Source organism: Hetaerina americana, unplaced genomic scaffold (assembly GCF_022747635.1).
Source record: "Hetaerina americana unplaced genomic scaffold, ioHetAmer1.1.p SCAF_10, whole genome shotgun sequence".
Classification (NCBI taxonomy): Eukaryota; Metazoa; Arthropoda; class Insecta; order Odonata; family Calopterygidae; genus Hetaerina; species Hetaerina americana.
Window position 1 is genome coordinate 59,038,066 of NW_027286070.1, and position 15,929 is coordinate 59,053,994.

Here is a 15,929-nt window from a genome sequence, read left to right on the forward strand (position 1 = left end):
AAGTGCGTGGGTGGGCGGAGGGAGGTTTTGGGGTAGGGCCTGGCCGAAATCACGTAATTGTTAATCATTTCTGAACAGAATGGCACGCGTGGTTATCATATACCGAAAGAATAATTTTCTTTCGCCTCGTGAATGACCTGGACTTCAATTCCATAGAATTTAAATAGGATGAAATCGAGTGGTATCCATGGTTGTTATATTTCTACGAAACTCACATCTCTGGTGCGAAGAAGAAAACAGGAAAATATGCAAATGCTGGAAGCATTACTATCGTGTTTTTCACTCAAAACGGTCTGATCAAAAAAGTGACTTAATCAAGTCCAAGTTCGTCACGTGGAGATAATTGGATTTCAGTTTTCCTTATTTTTTTAGATCGAGAATATTTATGAAAACTATATTCGTTCCAACAGGGGTAAATATAAAAAATGTCCCATTTTTGTCAGGTTCTTTGAACGAGTTGCCTCTTCTCTATGAATGCCTTTTTAGCTTGAGCTATTCTTTTCTTGATTACGGTCAAACTTCTTCCTGCCCAAATATGCTGCTGCCCGGATAGATGAAGCTGCCCATATGCTCTAGTTTCACTCCTCGACTTGTGATATCTGTCTTCAGCTTTTCCCTTCCACGCACAAGGATTTTTATTTTCTTCTTTCTGATTATCATATTAATTCCCAAAGTGCTCGGTGCATACCATTCAGAGTTGATTACAGGTTGTCTTGCGTTTCTGTGACTACTGGAATGTCACCCGCGAACCGAAGTCTGTTATTTTTTTCGCCATTCACCTTGACTCTTTTGGTGCCCATTTCTTGTGCTTCTTTTATTGCCTCTCCTAGATATATATCGAATGGTGCTGACGAGAGATTGTATCCTTGGCCAACTCCTTAGTTTGTTTTGGTTCCTATTTTCCATCCGTTTTTAATTTGCTGTGTTGTAATTTGACTCTGGTAGATTATTCTTCAGTCGATGCAGTCCATGCCAAGCGCTTTCAATGCCGTGAATGTATTTTTCCATTTGACGTTTCCGAAGGCCTTATCCAAGTCCACGGCTGCCACACATAATGGTTTGTTTAGGTGTATTATTTTTTCGGCCAGTATCCTCAAGCTGATAATTGTCTCCCTTGCTCCTTGGTTTTTTTCCGTATACGAATAGCTTTTTCCATGAGGATTTCTTCTATCTTTTCATATATTCTTTGGCTAGTTATCCGCGGAAGTGTTTTGGAAGCGTGTGACCTCAGGCTCATTTTTTTGTGTCATCCACATTTATTTATTCTTGGTTATCTTCGGTATTACACTCATCTAGAAATCCTTTGGTAGTTTTCCATTGTCGTAACTATCTTAGATTATTCCAAATAGGGTATCCTTCGCTTTTTCCCCGAGTACCTTGGATATTTCTTCGTCTATTTTGTAAGCTCCTGATGCTTGTTGTTATTCAGGTCTTACCCTGCCTGAGGAATTTGCTTCTCAGTAACTCCGGAAATCGTTCATCTTCTTAAATCAAGATATATTTTTTTAATTAAGCCACCATCAAGTGGTTTGGGTCTTTGGTAAATTTCTTCTATCCCTCCCTAGTGTCTTCAACTTCTACTATAATTTTGTCATCAGCATTTCGGGTGTTTTGGGGTTTTCTTTTTCTTTTTCTCAATCGTCTCTTCGCCATATTATGAGCCGTTTCGCTATTTCCTTTCTTAATGTTGTCATTGATTTCCTCGGAGCAGCTTTCTATTCACTCTTCTTTATGAGTCTTGTACTCGGGTAAGATTTGGTTCCGCAACTTCTTTTGAAGGGATTCATCAGTTTCATTTATTAGATTATTGCCTCTACATATAAGGTCTCTTATTTGAACTTTTATCCATTGAAGCTTATACCTCTCCGTCTTACGTGTCATTACGAGTTGTTCATCTGTTACTTAAGTGATCAAATTATTTATTTCCTTCCAATACAAGTATTTTTCTATGCCCGACTCATTTATTCATTTTATTTTTCCGTCAATGGTTGCTTACTTTTGTTATTGTTTTTGTATTCCATCTTGGTTCCTCTGTCACTTTCTTCATGTTCTGGTATCGTAGTCGGCTGCCCAAGACCACTCAGCTGTATTGTTTCGACTTGGTCCATTGCGTGACCGCGGCCTCGATAGCTCAATGGTTAAGAGCATCGGCCCGGCAAATCGAAGACCACCAAGTTGTGATCGCTATTTATATCTGCGCCGGGGTAGCTCTTACTTTGCTTAACTTGGCTTTTGCATCTCGTTCTTACGAGGACGTTGTCCGTATAGTATTTTGCCCTGCCCCCCGCATCTTATATGTGTACTCAATTCTTTGTTGTTGCTCAAAGAGGTTGTTTACCACCACCATGTTTTTCTCGTGACAGCATTCTATCAGCCTTTCTCCCGAGAAATTTTGAGTTCCCAATCCGAGCTGTTGCTTCTTCCATCTCAGCCCTCTTCAATCGCAGTATCCGATCACGATTAGTTTCTCCTTCCATTTTACTGCTCCTATTACCTCTTCCAGTTTTTCAGCCACTTCTTTTTCCTTTTCTGATTGATTGGACGTTGGCATATACACCTGTACTACTGCTTTATCCGTAAGCCGTCCCTTTAACTTTACCGTCAGAATTCCCTCATTATAGTGTCAGCACGATTTCACTCCTGTCCGCTCCTGCAATTAGGGTTTCCAAATTCCCGACATTTTGTAACCTTCGGGAATCGAGGACGGGAAATCGTATTTCCTGTTCTCGATACCCGAAATAATCTTTTTTGTTTGATTTTAGTTTATCATCTGTAATAATGACTGTAACAGGAAATGCTAATTAACAGAAAACCTGTAGAAAAGGTGGGGCAAACAGGTTCCTGGCCCCGGTGCAGTCTTTCAGAGGTTTGTAGACATTTCCATATGTATTACGTAAACGCAAAACTCGAGGAGATAAAATTTCAAAAATAGACGTCGGCCGAAATTTCATGATTAGTGCATCTTTTGCCCTGAGTAGGAGTAGTAGGAGTAACTTAAGTATCATTTCGGCTGGGTTAATCAAAATATAGACAATGTAATTAATACAAACTTGATGATGATGAACCAAACTTTACGTAGACCGTGAGTGTATCTACTGATCACACCATGCATCAAATTTTCCAATCTCATTTAAATATTTTACTTATGAACATGAGCATTGCTGGAAAAGAAATACTAGCACTTTTCGTTTGAAAATTTAAAAAATACTTCAAATAGCTTTTATTTGTCATTTTAAAATGAAATTTTAAGAAACATAGAGCATTAATTTCCCAATTAATTTCCTCGTAATCTTTACTTTGCAACGAATATACTTGATATAGAAATATTTCTTTCATTTTCCGTAAACGAAGGTCGAATTTTTAGCTCTGCATCTTCGAAGAATCTTCAAGTTGGGAGTGAGAGGATGCGTTGCTTCATATAAGCTTATTTTCTTATTTAGCGAAGCAAATATTTTGTCGTACATAAGGCTACGCTTTGGCATACGCAACGCATAAGGCTAGGCTTTGATGCTGGAATTGATATTGCTTCAGCCAATTCACACTTCAGATCAGAGTCTGATTCAATGTCAGAACTCGCTGTAGGGACATCTTTTATTTCTTTTCGAGGAACTTCTGCTGTAAAAGTTCCTGTGAAAAGTGTTTCCATTAATGACTTCTCAAATCGTGCAAGTTCATTCTTAATTGACAAGGCAAAAAATCATTCTCTTCCATCTCAAGTAAACAACTTAAGTTGCTCAAGTGCTTTGTGAGAGACACAAGATCTCTATTTCTACGTTCAGCCAATACGAATTTTATTTCCTTTGAAAGAACTCAGCTCATTGAAGATTACTGTTTTTCTTTATTACTGAACAGGAACTTAAAAGTTCCTTCACTTGTGAAATTATTTGCTTCTCTATTGCGTAAGGCTTCAACTGCTAATCTTACAGGTTGTGAACAATTCAACATTTCTCTCAATATTTCATGATACCCTCCATTTCATAAGTGATCGAGTTCCAGCTCTCGTAAAAGAGTATGAATCGGATTTACGATTTGGAAAAATTCTCTATTATTCTCTCCAGTGTATCCCAGCGTGTTTTACAGTCCAGAATAATTTCTGGTTCCATCTGTTTACTCCTGGTAACAAATTTACCCTTGCTGCCTTTTTACCTTTTCTGCAAATTTCCCGATTTCCCGACTAAATTTTCTAGGGATTCGGGAACGGGAAAGCTAAAAAAATTTCCCGAGAACGGTGGAGAAGGAATTCCCACCCGGGAACCCAGCCTGCAATCTTTTGGCTTTCTCCTGAGTCATTACCCATGTGTCCGTCTAACCTAAAACTGGCCCACTTAATCTCGCTTACTCCCATGATGTCTACCCTCAGCCTGACCATTTCTATCTCATCATTTTCCAACTTCCTGATTGATACTAATGAATAAACGTTCCACATACTTATCCAGTATTTATTTACCTTGGCTGATGTTCCTTTCCCAGTAGTCCACCCCCGGAGATTCGACTGGGGGACTATTTTACCTCCGAAATATTTATCCGGGAGGAATGTCAGGCTGCATCTTCTAGGGAGACTAATTTGGTGGTTTCCCGTTGCTTTCCACATCGCACCAATGTAACTGATTCCGTGGCTTTCACTCTCAGTTGGCAGTTGATATAGGACCGATCTTGATCTGCGTCATGAGTGTCTTATGGCGAAATCGTTGCCCCTTGCCCTTGGTGCAAGGTAGTTAGTTTTAGGAGGTACTCTTCCCGTTTTCTCATTTGGGAAAAATTAGAATTTACATTTTTCCCAAAGCTGAACATTTTTTGGCGTCTCTGAGAATTGAACCAGCGAGCTAAAGATCCGTATAAGACTTACTACTCTTGGGCCACCCATGCCCCCACTGTACCATATTCAAGAATTAAGAGGTATTTTACGTTGTTCTGGTCATACGTTCACGTTAATCAATAGAGTTTTACAAGTGTTTTAGACTGGATTTGATTTTTTGTCAGTTTATTCCTTTGAAGGTAATATTGAAACTGTTTGGTCCTTAAACACGCTCATTTATGACCATATGTTTGGTGTATTTGAAATATCAGATAATGCTTTATATCTTAAAGGCATTGCATAGTAAGGTACATTCTGTTTTTACAATTATTTTATAATTAGTTAACCTTTAACAACAAATAATAAAATAATCCATCGATTAAATCTATTAATCATAATGACAGTGATTTTCACTCAAGTTAATGTTATTTCTGTAAACATTTTTGTAATTTTAATAATTAATCATGGGATATAAGTATACCAAGTAATTAAGACCAAAGATTTATGAGCAGTTGAATGAAGGAAACCGGTATTTAGTGCCCATCTTGATCTGGGTGGAAATGACTTTTTTATTCATTGACATACTCCACCCAGTAGTACAGAATGAATCAGTTTTGAGCTTCGAAACGTCTTCACGAAACGTCAGGATATCGCGCTATAGCGCTGTGCGTATATAAAGAGTATCAGGAACTCAATATACAAAATGAAGATGCTGATAATTAATGAAATAAGCCTTAAAGACAAAACCTGGATAACCAACAAGTACTGTATATTTTTTACTTTGATTTTAGTTGATATTCGTCCATAAAATGTTGTGTCCTCAGGGCCTAATCGTAGAAAATCTTTGGCAAGTACTTTTCTTATGGGGTTTATGGGAGCTATGGGGTTAAATTCAGTTAGGATGGGAAAAAATAAGTACACCTTTTATTGAAGATAGTCAACTTTATTCTAAGTACTAAAACTGCTCATAGTGTGACTAGCCTCAGCAAGCACAAACGTATCATGATATAACTACTATGACATCGGTTTCGATATAATCCTCAAGCATTACCTTGACCTCGTCTTGCTGTGTGCGTTAATGTTACTTTTCTTTCATCAACTCTCCTATAGGCAGGAGATAGTTCGCCAATCTCTTGATCTTTTCCCATGAGTGAGTGAGTGCTCTCATACCGTGTTCATTTTAGTTGCTCTCACATTTGCATAACGATAAACTTTGTAACCACGTTACCATAACCATTTTCCCGAAACTATAGTCCGCTAAATTAATCATAAAATTTTGAAAATGAATTAGCTGAAAAAAATACAGGCAGCCATTAAACTCACACAACCTGCCAAACATTACTGAAAATTTTCAGAAAATTTACGTCAATTGATTTTACAAATTTAGTTAAACGTTGTTATTTACTGTGCTCGCATTTACAGACGATTTTGGGTGGTTCATAAGTCCTGGGGTTTTGAAAAATGGGACTCAAACGTTCTGGGGTTGTTTTTCTCGGAATAGTTTTGACACCTCGACGTTTGGGGAAATATTTTTTGCATGTTCGATTTCATGAAACTTCATTATTTGTCCGCAGCCTACCTGATCCGCGGCGACCATAACGTGTTCGTGGCGGACTGGGGCAAACTCACCCGCTTTCCCTGTTACCTGTCCGCCATCCACAACCTGCGCTTCGTGTCACAGTGCACCGCGCAGCTGTTCGCTCACCTCACGCACCAGGGGGCGTCCATGAAAGGCATCACCTGCATCGGCCACAGCCTGGGGGCGCACGTGTGCGGTATGGTCGGAAACCACGCCACCATTCGGCCACACCGGATAATAGGTGAGAAAATTAAAGCTGTCCGTAACCATGGTGACTAGATCTCAAATTAAAGTTGTTTTAAGGGGTCTTCCGTCACAATATTGATCCGTTCCATCCGTGACGGTATTTTTCGCAAATGAAGTAAAAGAAATCCTTACCGCAACAAGCAAATTCATCCCAAGTGCCAACAAGGATAGCTCATTTTGCATAAATGTGAAAACGGACTCCTATGCCCGGACTAAATCCAGGTGACTAGGCGAAGATGGAAGCAATTACCATAAGCTCACATTTTTATTCTTAAATGTACAATTTGTTAGAAATAAGATAGCTGAGCTTGAGGTATTTCTGCAATAAAAAAAAGTAATATACTTTTATTGACTGAGCACCGGCTGCTTTATCAAAAATTTAGGTGTGATAGTATAAATGACTTGAACTTTGTGACTTCACTTTGCAGGACTGGCAACAGAGGTGGTGGTGTTGCCGTTTATTATAAGTCCTCAGCGACTATTTTATGTGTTAAAATTAGAAATAGTATTGAAAAGATACATGAGTGTGCTGGTGTGATATGCAGGTTGAATAAAAACTCGCTTAGGTTTACTAGTTGCCTATAGATTGCTCAGTGCATGTTTTAGTACTTATAAAAATAACCCTATTGATACTATTAAGATTGTATTTAATAGTTAAATTGACAACCTAATAATTTGTGATGATTTCAATGCTGACTTGTTTCATACTTCTGTACATTGTAATGAATTAGTTACTCCATTTTATTCCTTTGGTTTATCAGTAACAAAGATCCTACAAGAGTATCCTCACACTGATTCACCCTTATTAACCTGGTTGTGCCTAACTGACCAATAAATGAAATTATACGCAAGTCTGTGTTTCATCAACTTTCGGATCACTTTGCTCTCAATGTTGGACTGAAGTTGGATGTCTTACCTCTAGTGAGCCTACTTATGGCAGTAAACGATTTTATAATCCTGCAAACATTTAAGAATTTTTGACACTTCACAGAAGAATTGTGGTGGGACGATGACAACACCCTTGATGTTGATGCTTAATTTAATCATTTTCTTAACAAATTTGAAATGATCTATCATCATGCCTTCCCTTCAAAAACCATTACTTCCAAACAGGGCCATAGAAATGTCAAGTTTCCATCAGAGCTACTTGATATGGGAGCTAGGGTAAGAAACCTACGTTTTCAGTGCAAATTTTTAGACTTTCCTCTCCATAAAAATATATATAGAAGGACTTAAACTTGAGATGAAAACATGATAGAGAAATTATGTCAGTCAGTGTATATAAGCATCAAGTAATCTTAGCCAAGCTGCGTGGAATATTATTAAAAAACTAACAAGCAATAATGTGAGCCAAAAAATCCTCCTTTTATAAATTTCAATGTTACAGTATTAAAACTTGTTGATATGGCTAATTTTTTCAATAGTCAATTTTGTCAGATTGGGAAAATTAGTAGTCCTCCAAATCAAAATCTGAAAATCTGTCCTAAACTGTTAAAACCTCTTTGATTATTCCTATCCACAAAAAATGATCATACAGTGAATCAGGAAATTATAGACCAATTACAATCAATCCTGTTTTCTCTAAGATTTTTGAAAAGCTATTCTACAATCTAGTCTTTTACTATTTAAGCCACTTCAATCTTCTGCATTTTTCTTAACATGGCTTTATAAAAGGAAATTCAACCGTAGCTATAGCCTTTCAACTAATTAATAAAATTATCTGGGGACTCTCTAATCTAAAAGAAATAATTGGTATTTGTTTTGCTTATCTAAAGCATTTGATACCATAGATCACAACATACTCTACTCCAAATTAATCACCATTGGATTTAATGGCATCATGGATCGATCTTTCCTCTCAAATTTCAAACAAATGGTCCAGATGAATCTTAAACATAAGTCTGGTGCCCGTATTTTTAGGTCCAGTCTAGTTGAAACAAATTGTGGAGTACCCTAAAGCTCAGTACTAGGTCCACTTTTTTTTCTTGTACTTATGAATGTAACTATAAGTGTTATGCCTAATATAATATGTATATGATGATTGGGTAAATGGAAGAAGGGCCCATTAGGTCTCAATGTCACCCAAATAAAGACCTCACTCTAATCTATCTATCTATGAAGTTGTCTTCTGAGGGAGCTCTAGTGCAGCAATGAAGGCATTTTCAATGCAAAAAAAGGTCTGTAAAAGCATTGGCCAATGTTCCAATGAGGACCCCAGAAAGGCCACCATGGAACTGAACCTAATGACCCTGCCATGCATAAAACAATCTTTCTTTGATTGATTGTAAGAAAGAATTGATGTTTGTTTTTACCAATTCCAAGGCACATGATCACTTGACATGTGGAATGGAGAATGTGCACCTGAAAAATCAACCACACACTGTATCAAAGAAAAGCCTGCATCGTGCAGTCTCTCTTATAAACTGCCAATGAACATAAAAAATAAGTCCACTGTGACTGACTTTAAAATTGAAGTTAAGAAGTTATTACTACTCAAGTGTTACTACAGTAGTGATGATTTATTAGTTGACAAATTGATATTAGAATGATGTTTTTTGTGTGATGCTGTGTTCTGTGTTGTAATGTTTTTGTCCATTACTAACATTTTATTTCTTTTTCTCACCCTGCTGGCCATTTTACATATGATATACTTGACCAACAGAACAATAAAGTTATTATTATTATACCCCCTCAGAGGAGGGAAAAAGGATGCTCTTGTTTACAGTTATTTTTAATTGAGAGTGATCACAGCTGAGGACTCAAACATGGGTGCTTCATATTGGTCTCCCTTGATGCTGAAAAATTCCCCCTGAAGAGGGAACTACAATGCCTTGAATGTTTCAAAAAATCAAAACAGCTATCCAATGATTATTTTATCCTTTTGGTATTTCATCTCTTATATTATTTACTTAGAACCAATTTTGTCACCATGCCATCTGTGGCAATTCTATAAAAACATTTGCGCTTACTCATGGTTGCCAGCATGGACAAAATATGCCTTTAAAAAGTTTGATAATTAATAGCTTGAGTGCTTCATTACTTCCTCAATTGGAAACCCATAAATTTGTCCATGTATTAGCAGTTACAGGAAACTGCGATCCCAATTAGAAAACTCAGTTCTGTAATTCTTATTAGAAAGTTCAGATAATGTAATTATTATTGTTTATATTACAATTAGGGCTGCCTACTAACTGTTATTAGTGGCAAATTATTATACTGCTTACTGATTCCTGAATGTATGAAAAGCCATATTTACTTGCTCATGGTGATTGTTTTCAAAATATGAGACATTTATTAATACTTCCTGAGAAATCTATGAGAATCCTATGCCAAATTTAAGAGGGATGAGAAAAGTGGAAATCCTAAATTTTTTTTCCTCTATGTTGGGTATTCAAAAGAACTCTATTTATTTTGTGCTTGAATTATGAGCAAGATATCGGTTTTTATTGCTCTAAAGAGACAGTAGTTTTTTCAACTCAACTTAAACTTACAGTAATCGAGATAGTATTCTTCTCTAAGTATACATGTAAAGGCTGATAAATTGTAACTCAAATGAAGAAGTAGAAAGAGTGCACTATCAATGAGATGAAGAAATTTGAACCCTTAAGGAAAGAAAGCACTTGATAGAGATGGGAAGCTTGGAATACAGGGGTAGCATGCATTTCCACCCCCGCATTCATAACTTCAGTTGGGAAAAGGTGGTAGTTAGCCACATGATTATGGTTTCATGACATAGAATTAGGATTCCAAGAAAATAGATAAGTTTTGCTGGAATACAGTTTTGATTATTACCGACATTTGGTTGAAATATGATGGGATATTAATGCAAATATTTAAAAAGTTTGTCTTTTTAAGTTTTTTGGTTGAGAATTAATTCTCTGATTATAGTGAAATAATTGAACTACTGCAATTACTTGAAATTATACCTAGCTCTTGCTAGAAGAAATCCCAATCACATTGAAGAGGCAATTGTAATTTGGGACTGTTTTTGAGTGTTCCAACCTGCCATTTTCAATGGGATAAATTATTTCGATTTTTGTCATTAGATAAGATATGACATCTATTCCTAATTGAATCCAGTGTCAAATTTAAGATATATGGGTTGAATGAGCAATAGACACCTCACACCTTGTTGGTGTATGATATAGGACTTAGTAACTTGGTAGTCCTATATCATACACTGATATGAATTCCTAACCAAATGAAGTCAATTACTTATTTATTTATTTATTTGCCTGAGGATCTCGGTACATTCATGTTCCAAGATATACGGCACGTCAAAGATCTTAACATAAAATACAATACATTTCTTGTTCAATTTAATTTGAAGAGATTGTCTGTATTCTTTCTGCTATTTGCAGTATGTAAATTGCTATCTAATCCTTCTCTTTGCATATTTTTCCTCAGCTCTTGATCCAGCTAGGCCTGTTATAGAGGAAGTGAATAGTATGGCATATCGGCTTTCAGCTGATGATGCAGATTCTGTTGAGGTCATACACACAAATGCTGGATTTCTTGGAATGAATGCACCATGTGGCACTGTCGATTTTTGTGTCAATGGAGGTCATTTTCAACAACAGTGTGATGTTATAAATCATCCCATACGTAAGTGTGTTTTATCTTTATGCCTTTTTTATGAGACTTCAGTACCTGTAAAAAAAATCAACTAACTCAAAATACACCTTTACAAGTTTAATTCATGGATATTACATTTCAGACTTTTTACTACAGATCAAATTTCTCTAATTGTTTAGTATTTGAAAAATCTCCAAGTTTAGAATATTTTTATTTTTTGATAATTGTCTGCTAACATGTGTTTTACTTATTCAGTCTTTAACTGGATTTGGTAACGTTTCAGTTAATTTTGATCAAATGGAAGTTGAATAACAAGAGAAAACACAAAGCATAATCAAGAATCATAATATCTCCAGAACTAATAAAATTCCTTTTGCATTGAGTGATTTGGATAACATTAATTGCTCATGACATGAACTCATTGCTAATATCAATCTAACGATACAGCAGCTTTCCATTTTGTTCTCTACTCAGCTACCATCATATTCTTTTCATTACTTTGTACTTATGCATCTCCTAATGATTGGAATCTGTAAAACTGTTTTACATTTCTTTATAGGAATTCACCTGTAATTCTACCCATCAATACTTCTATTCCATTTTTGGAAGGACTTTTATCCTTCTTTGCCACATTTTCAACTCTTTCTTTGGATTTTTGTTAACAAATTTTATCTTTCCTTCTCAAGACTTTGTATTTTTCATTAAATCCTATCCATTCATACACAGAAGATATACATTGTGTACATATGCTTTAGTGCTATATTTCCCAATGTTTGCGCATGAGCTTTTGTAGCTGGCTTTTAGTAACCTTGTCTTTTGATGAAATGCCTTCTTTGACTGAGTATTCTGTTCAATATATATCTTTGGTTTTTATTTTATTTTCGCCATTATACTTCACAGCTAAAAAATTCTTTGTTCATTTATTTCTTAGCCAAAGCTCAAGCTGATTTAATCTTTTGTCTTTTTCAAAAATTTTTGGTTTTTATGATTGTTCATTTTAAAATTGTACCCCACATATTTTCAATATTGCTTGTTAGGTCAATGCCCTTAGATGTTGACTGAACCATCTTTTTTGTTCAAAATCCATGGATAATTCTTTCATATGCTGTTCATTTTTATGCATATCCCTCTGTGTTTGGCCTTCATCTGCTGTTTTTCATTTTTACCCCTTGAATGCATACACTGCTGATAATAACTTGAATCCTTGCCTAATTCCTTTATTTTCAGGAATTTGTTTTTGTAAAATGCGTATAGTTATTACCAAATGTTGGTTATCTATCTATATTTTTTTATAATAATTTAGAATTTTGTTACTACTTAATTTCTTAATTTCCTATTTTGGGTTACTCCTAACATAAGAGATTTTATATAATTATCTGATCAAAAAGAAATGGCCTTATATGATTTAATTTTTAATCTTGAAGACCACTGGGGGGGCATGGTAGTCCAGTGCATAGAGTACTTTAGCTATTGACTGAAGGGCTAACGTGGATTCCTGGTGGCACCCCTGGGCACCCTCAGCTTCACCCAAGCTGTGTAATTTTTTTGGATGCAGATCTTCTTGGGAAGCCACAGGCAGCAAAGGGAAAGGAACTGCCCCCATATCCTTATTTGTGAATTATATATGCCATTGGGCTTAGTATCGGGTGAACTTTATCATCATCTAACAAACCAACCTTCAGGGTCATTACCATGGTAATATGAGCTCAGTCATCAGATCAAAAACAGTACTCGAACATTTTAGGCTGCCATTTGTTGAATAATTGAAGGCCATGGTACATATTTGAAGATGAAAAGATGCAGTATTACATTATGTATCTAAATATCCCATTAGAAATAGGTTACTGGAATAATGAAGCAATATGCACTCCCCTTGAAGGAAAAATGATCATAAAAAGTACACAATCATACTTCATGGTACTTTTACAGTGTTCCCATTTTCCCTTCCCAGGTCGTAACAAATGCAGTCACTTCCAAGGAGTCTGCCTACTGGCCTCAGTTGTAGCTTCCAGAAAACATAAGAAAATTATGGGATATCCTTGCTCTAGGGGCTGTTCAATGGGAAGAGCAACAAAATACCGACCTGGGAAACCCATTCCTATGGGACAGGATAAAGCATTGCCTGGGTAAGAATGATGAAATAGGTTATACCAATTATTACATAGCCAGATCAGTTTTCAGAAATAATGTTTGTAACAATATTCATCTATTAATTCCGAGAGAGCAACAAGCTTTTATTGAATTTAAAAAAATGAGGAACTTAGTTTTTCATCCTCTTTAAAATGTTTGATGATGGGCACTCCTTAAAATGACTCAGGAATGGATTCAGTGTGTGATGAATTTAATAAGTGATGATTTCTGGTATTGGGCACCTGGGGTGCTTAATAGTAAATTAGAAGTATCAAGCCTACTAAACAGTCCACATAAACTAGAATCAACTTTAAATTGGCTGAAAAGATAGCTAATTTGTTTTTCTTTGTTTGAGGATTACACAGGGATGATCCTAAAAAGAAATTATAGCTAGGTTTGAGAACTATAGAATGGATTTTTTAGAAGGTTTTAATGTGGAGGTATTAATAAGTCATGTTAACTATAAAACCATGACCAGAATTCATATTCTTAAGATGAGGAATTGAAATTGGCATCCACTGATTGTGATAGAACTAGGGAGTATTTTATAGTGTAAGATTGAATCAAAGAAAGGATTTTGACAAATGAGGAAGATGGAGGAGGTAAATAATTACTTACATGAGGGTAACATTTAGCAAATTAAGACTCTTGGAAAAAATGGAATGATAGGAGTGAGAGCCGTGAGTGATATACTTCTAAGTATATTTTTGTTCACACTACTGCTGTTCAAGTATTTAAGTTTAACAATGGAATGGCCAAATCAATTTGATTTTAATAAAGGGTATCAAATTGCATTACTTAAATCCATTACATATATCAGTAATATTAGATGTTTGTGCTTAACATACTCATATTCAAATATTCAATAAAAATAATATATTTCAATCAAATGCATTTACAATATTCTACATCATCAATGTAAGGCTGTATCAAGTTTTACCTAATCTTTCCCATTTTGGTGGAATTATTTTTTATCTAATGAACCTTGTATGAAGATTTTTATACCTTCATAACCCAGTTATGATTATACATGCCTTCTTCATCTAAAGCTTAGTTATAAAGATGGAGTCATGAACTACTTTTAAGCATAACGTTTTTCAGACAACTTAGAGAAAATGTAAATTATCTCTTATGATTGATGATCATTAATCATTCAGCATCTAATGATGGCATACTATGATCTATAATGATTGCAAACAGCCATGCAAGGTTTTATCTGTACCCATTAAAAATTTAAATATAAGGAATGTAAGTTAATCTTTTATTATTGTATTTGTGCAGGTATGAAATTGCATTTATGGAATGTTCAACCTGGTGTCCTTATCTATTATTTTGTATTCAGCCCCTGGAACATTATGAAGTTATTAGATTTTTAAGGACATATATTTCTCACATTCCAGAGTGTGTAGTGATGTTTCAAAGTATACCCGATTTAACTCATACTGTTATCATGTTCCTCTGTGTGCTGCTGGTATCCTGTTTAATGGATATCTGAAATTTTCTAATAGTAGAGCATAGATGCTCATTCCATGCAATATCCACACCCACTCTCCAATTATTTCATTATATCAGCTGTATATTATCATGCATCGCAATTTTTGAATTCTGCCTCATTAATGAACCCTTGTTGGTATATTTTATAAGCAATTTCTTTCATGACTTTAACTAAAAGATAACATCCATTCTTTTACAGGGCCAGAGGAACATACTGTATAGATATAGTACAGAACATGTGTCCATTTGTGTGATTCTAAAAGGATTAATTGAGGAGTAATATCAATGTATGTGGAATGAATGTCAATATTTATTTGTGCATGAAATGATTCTTCAATGGCATTAATGTGATCAGCGGCAGATTCACAACTTTATTTCAAGTGCTTGAGGAGATTTCTTCTGGCCAACAAATTTGATGGACCTGCTTACAGCATTCAGAAAGTCAGCTATATGATGAAAGTTTATCTAGATTTGGTTCTTTCATGATAGTAATGCCAAGGATATATGTCCAGTGGAAGAGTTAGTTCTGGGGATTGCCACCTTGGGATGCAATATTGTTATGTCACCTATTTGGGTGGATGCCCATGGTGAATGGGCAAAGGGTGGCTCACCCCTGATGAAGGAGGATTACTTTCTTCAAAATTGGCACTGGGAGAATGTATTGATAGTATTTGGCATGCTAAATTTGGTCCTCAGGAGTCACATGGTGGAGAGCGATACCATTGATGTTGTTAGCAATAGTCATCATCATTTTTCTCATGCAGCGTTACTTATTGTAAAGAGTGATCTCAGATGGCTTGCTTGATCTAAGTGGAACTTCAGCTGAGTGTATTAAGCCTGTGACCAAGTTTTGTCAATGGTGATGTTTTAATGAAGGAATGCATCACCGTAATTGTCATACAAGGATGAGCAGATTTTGTAATAATGCACCTCTGCCGAATTTGATATTTCAGAAGATGATTGAAACGCACCATTATGAATATTTAGCATGCCAAAGGCATCCTTACTTATGCCATGGGTAGAGAAGCAACGTATTCCATCTTGACTACTTATTTATGAGTTGCCCAAACCAGCCAGTCTACAGCAGTATGTAACGACACACTTTGAGCC

General features: G+C 35.8%; 1 protein-coding gene across 1 annotated transcript in view; it reads left to right on the plus strand.

Moving 5' to 3' along the window:
• The window catches only part of LOC139700340 (phospholipase A1-like), a 70,393-nt gene extending 55,133 nt beyond the window's left edge, over nucleotides 1–15,260 (plus strand). Inside the window, exons 4-7 of the mRNA XM_071598980.1 lie at nucleotides 6,370–6,615; nucleotides 11,028–11,225; nucleotides 13,147–13,321; nucleotides 15,019–15,260. Of these exons, the coding sequence (XP_071455081.1) occupies nucleotides 6,370–6,615; nucleotides 11,028–11,225; nucleotides 13,147–13,321; nucleotides 15,019–15,073 (674 nt within the window). The 3' untranslated portion in view covers nucleotides 15,074–15,260. The remainder of the gene's footprint in view (nucleotides 1–6,369; nucleotides 6,616–11,027; nucleotides 11,226–13,146; nucleotides 13,322–15,018) is intronic.
• Nucleotides 15,261–15,929: the final 669 nt, after the last annotated feature.